This window comes from Podarcis raffonei, chromosome 12, assembly GCF_027172205.1.
Source record: "Podarcis raffonei isolate rPodRaf1 chromosome 12, rPodRaf1.pri, whole genome shotgun sequence".
Lineage (NCBI taxonomy): Eukaryota > Metazoa > Chordata > Lepidosauria > Squamata > Lacertidae > Podarcis > Podarcis raffonei.
Genome location: NC_070613.1, coordinates 1261476 through 1275454, shown reverse-complemented (window position 1 = coordinate 1275454; position 13979 = coordinate 1261476). Strand labels below are relative to the sequence as shown.

The 13979-nt window shown below is 50.6% G+C and overlaps 1 protein-coding gene across 1 annotated transcript; it reads right to left on the bottom strand.

Moving 5' to 3' along the window:
• Positions 1-135: 135 nt before the first annotated feature.
• On the bottom strand, positions 136-12944 carry LOC128398359 (zinc finger protein OZF-like). The gene is made up of 7 exons (XM_053359365.1): positions 12769-12944; positions 10072-10274; positions 8787-8892; positions 7316-7444; positions 6881-6985; positions 6403-6537; positions 136-2129 (listed from the first exon to the last, which is right to left on the bottom strand). The coding sequence occupies exons 3-7, from the start codon at positions 8818-8820 to the stop codon at positions 832-834; spliced, it is 1701 nt and encodes a 566-aa protein (XP_053215340.1). The 5' UTR covers positions 8821-8892; positions 10072-10274; positions 12769-12944; the 3' UTR covers positions 136-831.
• Between the last annotated feature and the right edge of the window lie 1035 nt (positions 12945-13979).

Genomic DNA, 13979 nt, shown 5'->3' with positions numbered 1-13979 from the left:
CCCCTTCCAGCTCTGTAATTCAGTTTCTAAATTTTAGATCCCCTAGAGTGCCCCTGGATCAAGACTCTCTTGCCCACCCCCCGCAGGGTCCAAACAGAGGCCATTTCCCAAGCAGTCGCATTCAACCACTTCCGATTTAGTCATCGTTGGTTTATTTGCTTTCAGCTATCTCAAAAAGTGTACCAGGGGAGGGGGGAAGAGGGGAGTTTTTGCTACTTTTTCACTCACTCTACTGCTTGTCCTTCAACCACCACTTTAATCTTCAAACAAACATTTCCTTGAAGCGCCTCAAGCCTAGCATTTCGAGCTATTAAAAAACATCAATGAATTTCATCATGCCGTCTTCGCCGGCATCTCCTATAATTGAAAACTAACCTGGACTTCAAACGAGCCTATCAATTTATCGTCCCAATTCACACACACCCTCCTCTTCCCCCAACCAAAAAAACCACCAACCAAAGCAAAAGCCCCCCCTACCCTGCCCTCTGCGTCCCCCAAGGGGCAAGTGCATCGCTGCTCCCGAACTCTCCAAGAGTTTGGGAACCAACCAAGCTGCAATTTGCTACAGCGAGGAAGATGTTAACAGACAGCTGTCAGTCTGCTGGGGCATGGCCTGCAGTTATAGCTTTGTCCTGAAGTCGTGGCCCACAGCCAACATTTGCAGACCCACGGCCCGGGTGCCCCACAAAAGAGGAAAGTTTCCTCTGCTCCGTTCGTCCGCCCATCTTTGGGCGCCAACCCCCGCGAGATCTCTGGGGCCAGGAGGTCTTCCGGTTGCCCGCTTAACCGATAAATTAAAACAGCCCCTTCTCTCTCTCCTCCCGGGTCCCGCTAAGGGTCTGTGAAGCCCGCCTCCTGTTTGAATTTCGCCAGGGTCTCCATGGGCGAGCAGGAGAGCAGCAGAGGGTGCACCTGCAGGAAGGGGTTCAGGTTACCCCCGTCGTCTCCGTAGCACGGCAGAAGCCGGCTCTCTGCGTGCATCGCCTGGTGCGCCTTGAGCTCCTTGCGCTGCCCGAAGACGGCGCCGCACTCAGTGCAGGGGTAGACGCGCTCGACCGTGTGGGTGAGGTGGTGCGTCCTCAGGTTCCCCTTGTACTTGAAGCTCTTTCCGCACTCAAGGCAGGTGAAGGGCCTCTCGCCGGTGTGGATGCGCCGGTGCTTCATGAGAGTGGTCTTGAGGTTGAAGGTCTTGCCGCACTCGCCGCAGACGAAGGGCCGCTCGCCCGTGTGGATGCGCTGGTGGGTGATGAGGGTGCTCTTGCGGTTGAAGCTCTTGCCACAGACCGTGCACTCAAAGGGCTTCTCGCCCGTGTGGATGCGCTGGTGCTTGATCAGCTCCCCGTTGTGGCTGAAGCACTTGCCGCACTCGCCGCAGGCAAAGGGCCGCTCGCCCGTGTGGATGCGCTGGTGGCGGGTCAGGTCCCCGTTGCGGCTGAAGCTCTTGCCGCACTCAGCGCAGCCGAAGGGCCGGTCCCCCACGTGGATCTTCTGGTGGAGGATGAAGGTCTTCTTGGCGCAGAAGCCCTTCCCGCACTCGCCGCAGACGAAGGGCCGCTCGCCGCGGTGGATCTTCTGGTGCGTGACGAAGTTGGCCTTGCGGTTGAAGGCCTTGCCGCAGTCGGCGCACGAGTAGGGCTTCTCGCCCGTGTGGATGCGCTGGTGCAGCACAAAGGTCTGCTTGGAGCAGAAGCTCTTGCCGCACACAGTGCACTCGAAGGGCTTCTCGCCCGTGTGAATGCGCAGGTGGCGCATCAGGTCCCCCTTCTGGCTGAAGCTCTTCCCACACTCGGAGCACGGGAAGGGCTTCTCGCCCGTGTGCACCCGCAGGTGCGTCACCAGGTTGCCCCGGTGCTGGAACCGCTTGCCACACATGCTGCAGGCGAAGGGGCGGTCGCAGGCCGCGTGGCTCTTGGGGCGCCGCGCTCCCTCGGGGGTGCCGGCAGGGTCCGGCGGGGTCCGAGGACGGGGCTTCTCCCGAGGGCTGCCGGAGCCTCCAGGGGCAGGCGGTTTCTTCTGCTCCGGACCAGCCTGCTTCGCCCACTGGCTGCCACTGCCCTTGCCGCTGCGGACGCTCTGGGAGGAGGCGGTGGCTGCTTCCGCTCTCCTCCGACTCGGCTGGATGTCGCCATCTGGTGGTGAGGAAGGGAAAGGGCAAGGCATCAGAAGACAAGACAAGAGCTTTGAAATGAAATGAAATTTCTTACGGTCCCAGACCAGCTTCACATACCATACTAAGCAAACATTAAAACACAATAGAATTAAGTTTGAATTAACAATCGAATATAACAATAAACAATACGAATATGACAGCCATTAGAAATGTGCTTTAGGTCTTAGTCTCTAAAATATTATCTAGAGTTTGCACCTGAGGCCTTAGTCTTTGTAACAGCACAGCTTGTTCCCTGAGTTTTATGGCAGCCGCGCAAAATTTGGCCTCCCTTAGCGTGATCTCTGGATCCTTATCCTCTATCAGGAATTTTAAGCGATAAAATGTTTAAAAGGACTTTCCCAAAAAAAGCAGAGTCCTTTTCATTGGGGATAATTAAGACAGAAATTCCCATGTGTCAAAAAATGTTACTTCTGTATGCCACTACTGCAGCCCGTATTTTGTTGGCCCCAAAATGGAAAACGAGCGAGGTCCCAATCAAAGAAGAATGGCAACTTAAGCTGACAGAATATGCGCTGCCTGCAGATTTAACATATAGAAAAAGATAACAAGAAGAACATACGTTTAGAGAAGATTATAAAACGCTTATTGAATATATAGGGGGGAAATTGTGTACACTTGAAAACACTGGTGGCATTAAGATAAATTCAACAGTGTAAATAAGTTTTGATAGATGCAATGATGGAATGCTGAATGGTTTAGTTTTTGTAAACTAAGATATGGAAAATGAACCATGGAAAGAGAAGCAGGGAACTCATTTATATTTTAAGGATGTTTAAATGAGCATTTTAAATTGTAAAACAGAAAATGTAACAAAAATTATATATAAAAAGAAGAAGACAAGAGCTGGGCATTTGGCAGGAATCAGAATGCTTCTGCAGCAGCAGCACAGCTAAGTCTGTGACACAGAGATGTATAGTTGGGAGGGACCATGAGGATCATCTAGTCCAACCCCATGCAAAGCAGGAATTTTTCTGGGGACTTCCGGGTTAGCGCCATCGACTAATGGCGGATTCCCTCTGAGCTCCGGAGGGAATCGGCTCTGTAGGATCGGGTCTTGCCGCTGCGGTGACGCGGGGACCCTTAAAAATCACAGGCGGTGAAGCCTGTGAACCTGGTGACTCGGCGGGCACCATTTGTGCCCCCCCCCGACCTGTGAAGAGCCTTTTTAAAGGCTTCGGAAGGGGGGACGGGGTGAGCGGCGCGGTGCTGAGAGTCGACTGCTTCTCCTGCAGAGTGAAGCCGCATTGCCATGGTCGGAGAGCGCTGACTTCTTCTTTGGAACAATTGGACTCTAAAAATAACAACCCGTGAGTACTACGGAAATTGGTATTGTAAAGAAATTAGGTATCGTAAAGAAATTTTAAAATTAGGCACGATCGGGGAAGGTGTAAAAAGGAAGTCTGCCTCCCCGTCTTGTAAACAAGTTAAAGCAAAGACTTGCTAACTAAGGTCGAGAGAACCTCTTTTTTCCTTCTTTGGTAAAAGACTTTAATTTCACGGTTTGGCAGTATAAGAAATCTTGCTGGAGGATAAAGAGCTAATTTTGGGAGCTGAAGTGCCACCCTCCCGGACCCGGGAGTGTTCCGCGAGAGAGCCTGTTGATGAGGTATTAAAGAGCTTGACAGCTGTCAAATTAGCTGTCAAGACAGAAAAAGAGAACTTTGTTTCTGCTGCTTCTGCTGGTTATAGCTGTTACAATTTTTGTTACAATTTGTTGAAAACAAGGAAGAACCGATACAAACTAACTGGATTTTTGGATTTGAACTGGAATGAACATTAAGAAACCAAAATCCCTCTAGAGGGGGTTTTGGGACATTACAAGAATGGCTGGAGGAGGGAGAGTTCAGGCTGAATTGGACAGAGTCTTTGTTCTCTTGGGAAAGGCCAAATTGATGTTTTGGCTATAAATGTTACAACTCTGGACTCAACTGTAAACAATATCATGGAACCTGATAAGGATTTGAATCAGGAAGTTTATCCAACTGAACAGAAAGAGAAACTTGACAACATTGAGAACTTGGAGAAGGAGACATATGTTGTCCCTGAAGAAAAGGAAGGAGGAACTGTAATTCTGCAGATGATGAAAGAGGACTTGAGGTTTGATATGATGGCAATGAAGGAAAATAAGAACTTGATGTGGAAAATCTGGCCTGAATTGGAGATGGAAAAAAGGAGAGATCTCCTTATGTGGAGATCTGAAGACCTAAGGATTACAAATTTGCTTAAAGTGGAGGTTGGAGCCTTGGGGACATTTGGTTTTGAAAGGAGTAAGAAACAAGATTTGGGCCCCACCTTTAAGTATGGAGGACTGGTTGGAAGAAATATGGATCCTGAAGGGCCAGAGCTTCTCCGAGATTTGGTGTTTAATTTTAAGGACTATCAGAAAAACCAGCAGAGAGGAATTGAGAGAGAATTAAGAGCCTCGGATGTGAGGTCTCCAGGCTAATACTAGATTAAGACTGGTGGATATTTGTGGGGGACTGAAACCGGGAAAGGGGGGTGTGGGGCTTGGGAATCCAAAGGGTACATAATTATAAATGTGTTTTTGCTTTCATTTTGTTTTGGTAATGTGTATGAAATTTGGGAAATTCGTGGAAGGGAACCTGGGTCGACTTTAGAAAGAATGTTTTAAGAATGTGTATTGAGGTACAAGTGTTGATGTTGAAGTCTGGAGAAGGTAAAATTGGTTTGTTTTAAAACGGACTAAATTAAAGGAAAAAAAGGTTAGCAAAAATAAATTGAGGAAATGGATGAAAGAAAAAAAGTAAAATAATAATATGTTAAAGAAATAGGTTAAAAATTATGGATAAGGATTTGCTGAATTAACAATTTGAATTGGAATACAAGAAAGGGGGGTATGAGGAGGTCAAGGAAATATGTTATTGAAAAATAGATTTTGTGAACTTTATGTGTTTTTAATTTTTTTTCCTTTTTGTTTTTATTTTTTTTCCCTTTTTGACTTTTTGTTTTTTTTTATTGTATTAAATTCAAAAATCTTAATAAATATATTTTTTTTAAAAAAAAGCAAAGCAGGAATTTTTCTGCCCAACATGGGGCTCAGACCCACAGCCCTGAGATTAAGAGCCTCATGCTCTACCGACAGTTATCCAGGTGTTTTATGGCTTTAAAAAAAGGCATGTATTTAGTGCGAGGTGCATCATGGGAAATTCCAGCATTGCAGGGGGGTTGGACTGCATGACCTTTGGGGGTCTCTTCCAACTCCACAATTCTTTGATTCTATGAAATGGCTCTCCAACAGAACATCGAGGTGCAGCCACTTGGTCTGCATGTCTGTTTGTGAAGCAGTATCAGTGAGCCTCTGAGCATGCGCAGACTGCGCGTTTGGGAGTATGGAGAGGCAGGCAGCTAAAGCAGCTAAGCTGAGGTTCGGAAAAGAGCAGGCAAAATGATCTGGGGGTGGAGAGACTCCCGGATGAGGAAACACTGCAGCATTGGGGAGTTTTTAGTTTAGGGAAAAGGCAAGTGAGAAGCAACATGATAGAAGCTTATTAAATTATTTTCTGGCCTGCAGAAAAGTAGCTGGAGGAAAGTTTGTCCTCCCTCTCTCCTAACACCAGAACTTGTGGAAATGGCGATGAATGTCGGGAGATTTGGGACAGGCAGGAAAAAGAAAGTCCTTTGTCATGCAGAACATTGTTCAACTGTGGAACTCACTCCCACTGGATTATTATTTGTTAAATGTGTATACCACCCTATACCTGCAGGTCTCAGGACAATTACAACGTAAAATCACAATATAAAAACACTAGGGCCCTGCAGGATTTAACCTCCTTCCGTCGGGCCTGTAAGGCAGAGCTATTCCGCCTGGCCTTTAATTTGAATTCAGCCTGATCTTTTATTTCCCTTCTCTTCCCTCCCCTTTTATGAAGATCACCTGCTCTGAGACCCCACAGCTAATTCTCCCCTGGTCTCCTCGCTGGCCCAAGTAGGACCAATTCAGCAATTGATTTTTGCATTTTATTGTTCTTCATGTTTTCATATTGTATTTTATGCTGCTTTTATAATTAAGTGTTTTAAATTTGTTGTTAGCCGCCCTGAGCCTGGTTTTTGAACAGGGAAGGGCGGGGTATAAATAAAAATTTATTATCAGCATCATCATCATCATCAGACACATAATAAAAACAGTAACAAAGAAGACCTAATTGACACGCACGCCCCCCGACACTCCTGCACTTCTCCTTTAGCTAAGATGGGAGAGTCGCAGAACTCACCCATGAGAAGGGTACCATGGTTTGCTCCTGCTCCCATCTCTCCTGGGGGGCACACAAAGTCTTCTTCTTCTTCTTCCTCCTCCTCCTCCTCCTCCTCTGGCTCCATCTTCACAATAACATCAGGTCGGATGTCGGCTGTATGGAGGGAGAGAGAGAGGATTTGTCACGGATTCTTCAGCTGCCATTCCTGCACTGCAGGGGGTTGGACTAGATGACCCTCAGGGTCCCCTTCCAACTCTCCAACCCTTTGGTTCTGTGAGGCAAGGGGCTGCAGCATCCGGGAGCCCCTCTGCCCGGACAGAAGCACCCTGCGAGGCTTGGCCATGCGCCTTGACAGCCTTCCTCACAGCCACAAACGGGCTGTGGGGCAGAGACCCAGCTGCCCCAAAGAGGCTTATTATAGCCCATGGGGTCCCCACCCCCCACCACGGACACCTCGCCCCTCACACCAAAAGCAGCACAGGCTTCCTGGACTCACAGGAGTCTGTGTCGTCGCCGGACTCCCCGCCGCTGTAGTCCCAAGGCTCTTCTGCATACGAGTCGTCCTCTGGCTCCATCTTGATGGCCACCTCTGGCTTGATCCCTGAAAGAGGAGAGGAAATCCAGGAGCCTCATTTACTGCTCTGGCCGGGTGCCCTCTTGGGGGGCACAGACCTCTGCCTCTGACACACAGTTCTGAACAAGGGGGGCTTGCGCCCCAAAAGACGCCTGCTGATGAGTTTGCTAAGACAGCAACTGCTGTTCTTAGTAGCTCAGAGAAGGTGCGGGAACCTTCAAGCTTAGGAGCCAGCGGGCACCGGGTGCCACCCATAGCCAACTCCAGGGGGCCCCTCATCTTGCACTGGGTGTCCTGCGGGGCTGCGTCATGCACCCCTCCACCTGCTCCCCAGGGAGGAACACCAGCCCCTCTCACCTGCCGGGGAGTCAGGAAGCGGCTCCCTCTCTGCCTCCGCCGGGTCCTGGGGGCACCCGATGCGCAGCTCCTCCTCTGGCTCCACCTTCACCACCACTTTGCGTCCCGAGGGAGCAGCCCAGCCGGCAGCTGCAAGGAGGAAGAATATTATATTAATTTATATGTGCAGCCGAAGCCGTTACCAAGAAACCCCCCAAGATACACATGACAAAATAAAATGCATTCCACAGTTATTGAAACCAGGCCTTCCGTTTGGAGGGGGGCAGAGTTTCTTCACCAGAAGAATTTAACTTATCCCTAAGTTGCCGTTCTAAAGGCAAAACAACCCTCACCTTTTCAGAGATGTGAGGAGCCCTGTCCCCGAATAAACAGTTAATCATTTCCCTCTCCAACATTTGCCTTTTGCTGCTGTCAGTCTCCTCTGGACTAAGGATATGGGAGCCAGCTCTGGGCCACCCCCACTCCACCCTCTCTGAGCTGCTTTGTGCTAGAACCTTTATTGTCGGTTAAGTCTTGTTTCCCATGTACAGTGGTACCTCGGGTTAAGTACTTAATTCATTCCGGAGGTCCGTTCTTAACCTGAAACTGTTCTTAACCTGAAGCACCACTTTAGCTAATGGGGCCTCCTGCTGCTGCCGCACCACCGCCGCACGATTTCTGTTCTCATCCTGAAGCAAAGTTCTTAACCCGAGGTACTATTTCTGGGTGAGCAGAGTCTGTAACCTGAAGCGTATGTAACCCGAAGTACCACTGTATTCATGTACTGAAGGAGGTCGGAATGTTTAGCCTGGAAAAGAGGAGACTGAGAGGAGATGTGTTGCTATCTTCAAATACCTCAAGGCCTGTCACATGGAAGAGGGAGCAAGCTTGTTTTCTCCTGCTCTGGAGGGCAGGACTCGAACCCGTGGCTTCAAGTGACAAGAAAGGAGATTCTGACGAAACATCAGAAAGAACTTTCCAACAGTTAAGAGATGTTTGGCAGTGGAACGGTCTCCCTTGGGAAGTGGTGAACTCTCCTTCCTTGGAGGTTTTTCAAGAGAGTTTGAACGGCCGGCCGTCTTGGATGCTTTGGCTGAGATTCCTGCATTGCAATGGGCTGGACCCTTGGACTCCCTTCTATGATTCCAAACCTATATTTATTTCTTTTCTGCAATACTGAATTTATTCTGCGTTGGCCAAATTGCTTGCGTTGTTTGTTTGGGCTTTTTTGCTCATTTTTGGATTTGCCAAAACGTTCCACATATTTGCATTTCCATTGCTCTGCGTTTGGAGGTTGGGGCTGTTTGCTGTAAGCCGCCTTGGGCAAAAGCTCGTGGTGGAAAAGCGACCTACAAGTCAATCAAATAATCTTGGATCTCCCTAGCAGGGTGCTAAACAAATCAGACCGAAGAGGGAGTGTGTTTAGGCTCCGCTCTGCATCTCTGCCACCGACTCACGGAGGGCTCAGGAGGGAAGTCTCCCCGTTACTGACCTGGGCTGGGGAGCTCCAGACTCTTGTTCTCCATCTCCTCTCCTGGGGGGTGGCCTCCCCTCTCGGTCTGCTCCAACGGCTATTGGGGGCTTCGCATCAACACCACCTGCCCAAGAGGAAGGGGGGGAATTTGATTTGATTTATTATATTCCTATGCTTGCATGTCATTCCAATAAACCCCAAATTCCAAACAATAAATAACAACATGACAGAACATTGCAGAAGATGGGGCTGCTTGAGAGTAGTGGAAAGTTGATTTCTACAATGTACATGTTACTAGAATGGGGTGCTAAAGATGAAATGGTTAAATCAACCACGATACACTGGCCTAAAGACTCAGGTCATAATTTGGATAGGGCTTCCGGGGAGAAGTTATGGGGAAAGGATATGAAGTTTACTGCTTTTTATACACTTAGAGGAAATTATTTCGAAATGATGTACAGGTGGCATTTAACACCAAATGAACTAGCCAAGATGTAGAAAATGCTGGAAATGTAAGCAGATAGAGGGGCCATTCTTCCATATGTGGTTGATGTGTAAAAAAGCGAAAGGCTTTGGGGAAATGATATTTCTATGTTCCCCAGATAGGCATGTGAGAGGAGCTGAAGCTCTCAGAGTTTTCCTGCATGTTTGCTAGAGAAAACTCTGCCGGAAAAATGAAGGACGTCTGCAAGTCTGAGTTCCAATGCTCAGAGACAATTTTAAGCTAGACTAAAGTAAGTCTTTGTAACTGAATTACCATTTTAAGCCTGCATGAACATAGATGCTGCATCTGGTTCTGTATTCCGAGTGAGTGAATCAGTATTAGAAACTAGGTGCCAAATGGCTCCTTAAACGAAGGTTGGAGTCACCAAAACGGAATGCCTAGTTAATATTTTGGGGACAGACAGCTCTGAAGTCTTTATTTTTCAAATGATGGACCGACTGCGATTGTCTGCCTTAAAGCATTCTGGATTACTTAAACGAAAAGGCTAAAACTAAGCTATCTAAGCTTCCCTTCTTAAGCTGCACAGGGGTGCGCTCTGCTGAACTCACAAACAAGAGCGAGGAAGGATAATATCTAACCATATGTCAGGAGTGCTCTGATGGTGTTTCCTGCTTGGCAGGGGGTTGGACTCAATGGCCCTTGTGGTCTCTTCCAACTCCATGATTCTATGATTCTATGATTCTATGATTCTAACAAATATACCCTCTCTTAGCCTCCCTATCCACATCCCTCCATAGAAGACCCCTGGGGTTGCTTCCAGCCATACAATTCTGTGATTCCACAGCGCTCAGGACTCACCAAAGAGGAACAAGAGACATGAAACTCACAGCCTCAAAGAGCCAACTTGCCTTGCGCACAACGTCAACGCACCACAACGCTAAGCCCCACACGGTGTGGGGGTGCCCGCCCAGCGCTCTCTGGACCACATCACTGGGGCCCTTGTTGCTCCCATCACCACGTTGCCTGATGTGGCTTCACTGAACATGCGCAGAGCTCCATCCCTGTGATGAGGAGAAACAGGAGGAAGAAGGAAGGAAGGAATTGTACATCAGGCCTGCGACTGCCTGCAATTTGGGAAAGGGGGAAGCAAATTTATTTGTTTGATTTATACACAACCCTTCATCTGAAGATTTGAGGGCAGTTCACAGCATAAAAATACAAAATAAAAACATTGGACTAGGTGAGGCTTGGGCCCCTCCCAACTCTTTAGGACTAAGTTTGGCCAGCCACATTATAAGGAAGAGGCGAATTAGAGGAAAGTAGCTTTTTTATTATTGTTATTGTAATTGCTTCATTTGCGAAACGATTGCAATCCTTTGTGCTAAGTTTTCGAAATCATAAGACAAGCATCTGCTGAATCAGGCCCAGTGAACCCAGCATCCTGTTCTCTCAGTGGCTGACCAGATGCCCAAATAACAACAATAATAATATATTATTTGTACCCCGCCCATCTGGCTGAGTTTCCCCAGCCACTCTGAGCGGCTTCCAACAAAGATTAAAAATACATTAAAATGTCACACATTAAAAACTTTCCTAAACCGGGCTGCCTTCAGATGTCTTCTAAAAGTCAGATAGTTCTTTATTTCCTTGACATCTGATGGGAGGGCGTTCCACAGGGTGGGTGCCACCACCGAGAAGGCCCTCTGCCTGGTTCCCTGTAGCTTCACTTCTCACAGGGAGGGAACCGCCAGAAGGCCCTCGGAGCTGGACCTCAGTGTCCGGGCAGAACGATGGAGGTGGAGATGCTCCTTCAGGTATACTGGGCCAAGGCCATTTAGGGCTTTAAAGGTCAGCACCAACACTTAGAATTGTGCTCGGAAATGTACTGGGAGTCAGTGTAGGTCTTTCAAGACTGGTGTTATATGGTTTTGGCGGCTGCTCCCAGTCCCCAGTCTAGCTGCCGCATTCTGGATTAGTTGTAGTTTCCGGGTCACCTTCAAAGGTAGCCCCACGTAGAGCGCATGGCAGTAGTCCAAGCGGGAGATAACCAGAGCATGCACCACTCTGGCCAGACAGTCCGTGGGCAGGGAGGGTCTCATCCTGCGTACAAGACAGAGCTGCCCTGGACACAGAACTGCCCTGCACCTCAATGGACAGCTGTGAGTCCAGAATGACTCCCAGGCTGCGCACCTGGTCCTTCAGGGGCACAGTTGCCCCATTCAGGACCAGGGAGTCCTCCAAATGGGAAACCTGCAAGCAGGATCCGAGCACAAGAATATTCTTGGCATTCAGAAGCCCTGCTGCCTCGCAGAGCCATGCGCTAGCAAGAGACTCCTCCATGTCAGTCCTTCAAGCCACAACTGAGAGCCATCTCCCCACAAGATCTCTCTCGCTCCACCTCCACCTCCACTTATTCCCTGCCTCCAGGCAGCCTCCGCACCTTTGAGAACAGGCCGGCCCTCGCCTCCCTTTCCCAACCCGCCTGCTGCTATGCAGGGAAACCAAGGCAGAGACCCTTTTCCCCAGATGCTGCCCACCCAGGCCTCTGACCTCCCAAGGCAGCGTGCTGCGGCCCCACAACCAACGGGGGAACTCTGGAGAGGTGTGGGGTGCCCAGGAGCAGCCTTGCAAGGGGGCCTGACCTCACCAAACTTCAGCTGGCAGTGGTTATGAATGCTGGATAACCACAGGAGCGGAGAGTTGAATTTGTATTCGGATCCTGCATCCGGCTGGGCGCTGTGAGAAGAGGAGGCTGGGCTCTATGGGTCCCCCTTTGGCCTGATCCCGCTTCAAGGCTCTCCATATGCAAGTTCTCCTGTGGTGGCAGAACCTCCATGCCCAGGGGCAGTCGACCTCTGAATAACCAGCTAATGGGGCACAATAGGAAAATACTGTTTTCCTTGGGACCCATTTCTGGGCTTCCCATTAATAGGCAGCTCGTTGCCCACTGGCATTTTGACCTCCTGCCCTCGTCTCCCTCCGTTTGGGCATGTCTATTTAGGTCCATCGCTTTCCATTTCTGCAAACTGAATTCCCCACCCAAGCAAGGCTGTGTCCGTGGCAATTTCACCCCCCAAGTCACTCGTGCTGCACCCCACACATAAAAAGGGAAAGGGAAAGGACCCCCTGGACGGCTGAGTCCAGTCGAAGCTGGCGGAGACTTGCCAGGAGTGCGCGAGTGGCACTCTGCACATGCCCAGCAGCCCTCTCCTCCTCAGGTGCCAAATCACACCCCCCCCCAATATGCTATATGGGCAGGAAATCTGGTCCTCGGAATCGGGGCCGAGCTGAGTCAGACCAGCCCTGAACCCAAAGGGGTTTTGGGGTGGGCCTCCTGGAGCGGGCAAGGCGGCGGAGACAGAAGAGGCTGCGCCCCCTTGGGCCCGATCCTGCAGGATCAGTGGGGGGCGCAATCCCATGGGCGCCCCTCTTGCAGAGCAGGGCAGCCGCGCTCCTGCGCCCCCTTGGCCCGGAGAGGGGGCGCGCGGCTTGCATGCCCCCTGCTTTTATTGCAAAAGGGGGCAGAAGCATCGCTGGCGGCGGGGGGGGGCTTACCTGGCCTGCAGAGGAGAAGGCTGGGGGGCGGCCTCCCCGCCAAGGGGGCGCGGGGGGAGCCCGGCCGGCGAGAGGAGGGCGGGGAGCAGCTGGCTCTGCCTGGGCCCCTCCGCGCGCGCCCGGCACTCCGGCTGGTGCCCCTCGGGCTCTGCCTGCCTTTGTTGTGGGCGGGGAGAAGACTACAAGTCCCGGCAGCCCCCGCGCCGGCGAGGGCGGGGGGAGGGGTCTGGAGAGCAGCACCCAACTCTCCGCCCCCCGGTCCCCTGGCCTGCCTGGCTGGGGGCGCCCGGGAGAGGCTTCTTCCAAGGGGGCTGCTGCGACCCCCGCCCCCGATTTCCTGGGTGGGGATGGGACCCCCCTCCCAAGCAACGCCGCCCTCCTGGCTCCCCCCCCTCCCCCAGGCAGGGAATTGGCCCCCATCCAGACGGGGAGAGATGATGGAGATGCACCTGATGGATGATCTCGGGGGGTCCGGGAGGGGCCCCTTTCCAGCCTCAGCCGCTTTTGGACAGAGGCGATTGGCCCCATTAAGTCCCTGCCCTGCTCAGCTGCCGGCTGGACCGCTGCCATGGGCTCTGCGTGGGGCTGCCCTGGAAGCGGAAACTTCTGCTGCTCCAAAGTACAGATTATTCGGTGGGGTTGGTGGGGTAAATCACGCAACAGCCAGTTTGTTTCGGGGCCCCAGTTCAAGGTGCTCAAATTACCCTTTGAAACAGCGAGTAGTTTATGGCCCACATCCCTGAAAAGCACCTCCTTCCCTAGAGACTCCCTTGGGGGCTGAGGACCGCCATTTATGCACAAACCTAACTGTAGCTGGATGATGATCATGGATCTCCCCCCCCAAAAAAAAATAAATCAAAAACCCCAATACCCTTAATGCCCATTACACAAAATCTATGGCGCAACCCCAGTTTGGAATGACAGTTCTGGTTGCCTCACTCCCAAAGGGATACACTAGAGTTGGAAAAGGTTTCAAAAAAGTTGAAAAGGTTTCGAAAACATCAGTGGCTCCTTGCAGGGTGAAAGCCTTCTCAGTTTTCAGTTTTGTGTTGCAGCAGAGAAGAAAAAAACACTGTGCGGTCTACTCATATGAAACGCAGGGCAGAGCCGAAATGTTCAGCCCAGGCTCGTTTCAGCATTTGGGGAGGTCAGGCGACGATGCCGCCCTAAAGACTTCATCAATTTTCCTTGGGTTAGAAAGCATCTCAGAA

Excerpts from the sequence above, each read along its gene's own strand:
- LOC128398359 (XM_053359365.1), bottom strand. The coding sequence starts at position 8,820 with ATGGAGAACAAGAGTCTGGAGCTCCCCAGCCCAG. Across the intron at positions 7,445-8,786 it reads TCTGGAGCTCCCCAGCCCAG|CTGCCGGCTGGGCTGCTCCC; the intron begins GTCAGTAACGGG and ends TCCTCCTTGCAG. Across the intron at positions 2,130-6,402 it reads CCATGGTACCCTTCTCATGG|ATGGCGACATCCAGCCGAGT; the intron begins GTGAGTTCTGCG and ends CCTCACCACCAG.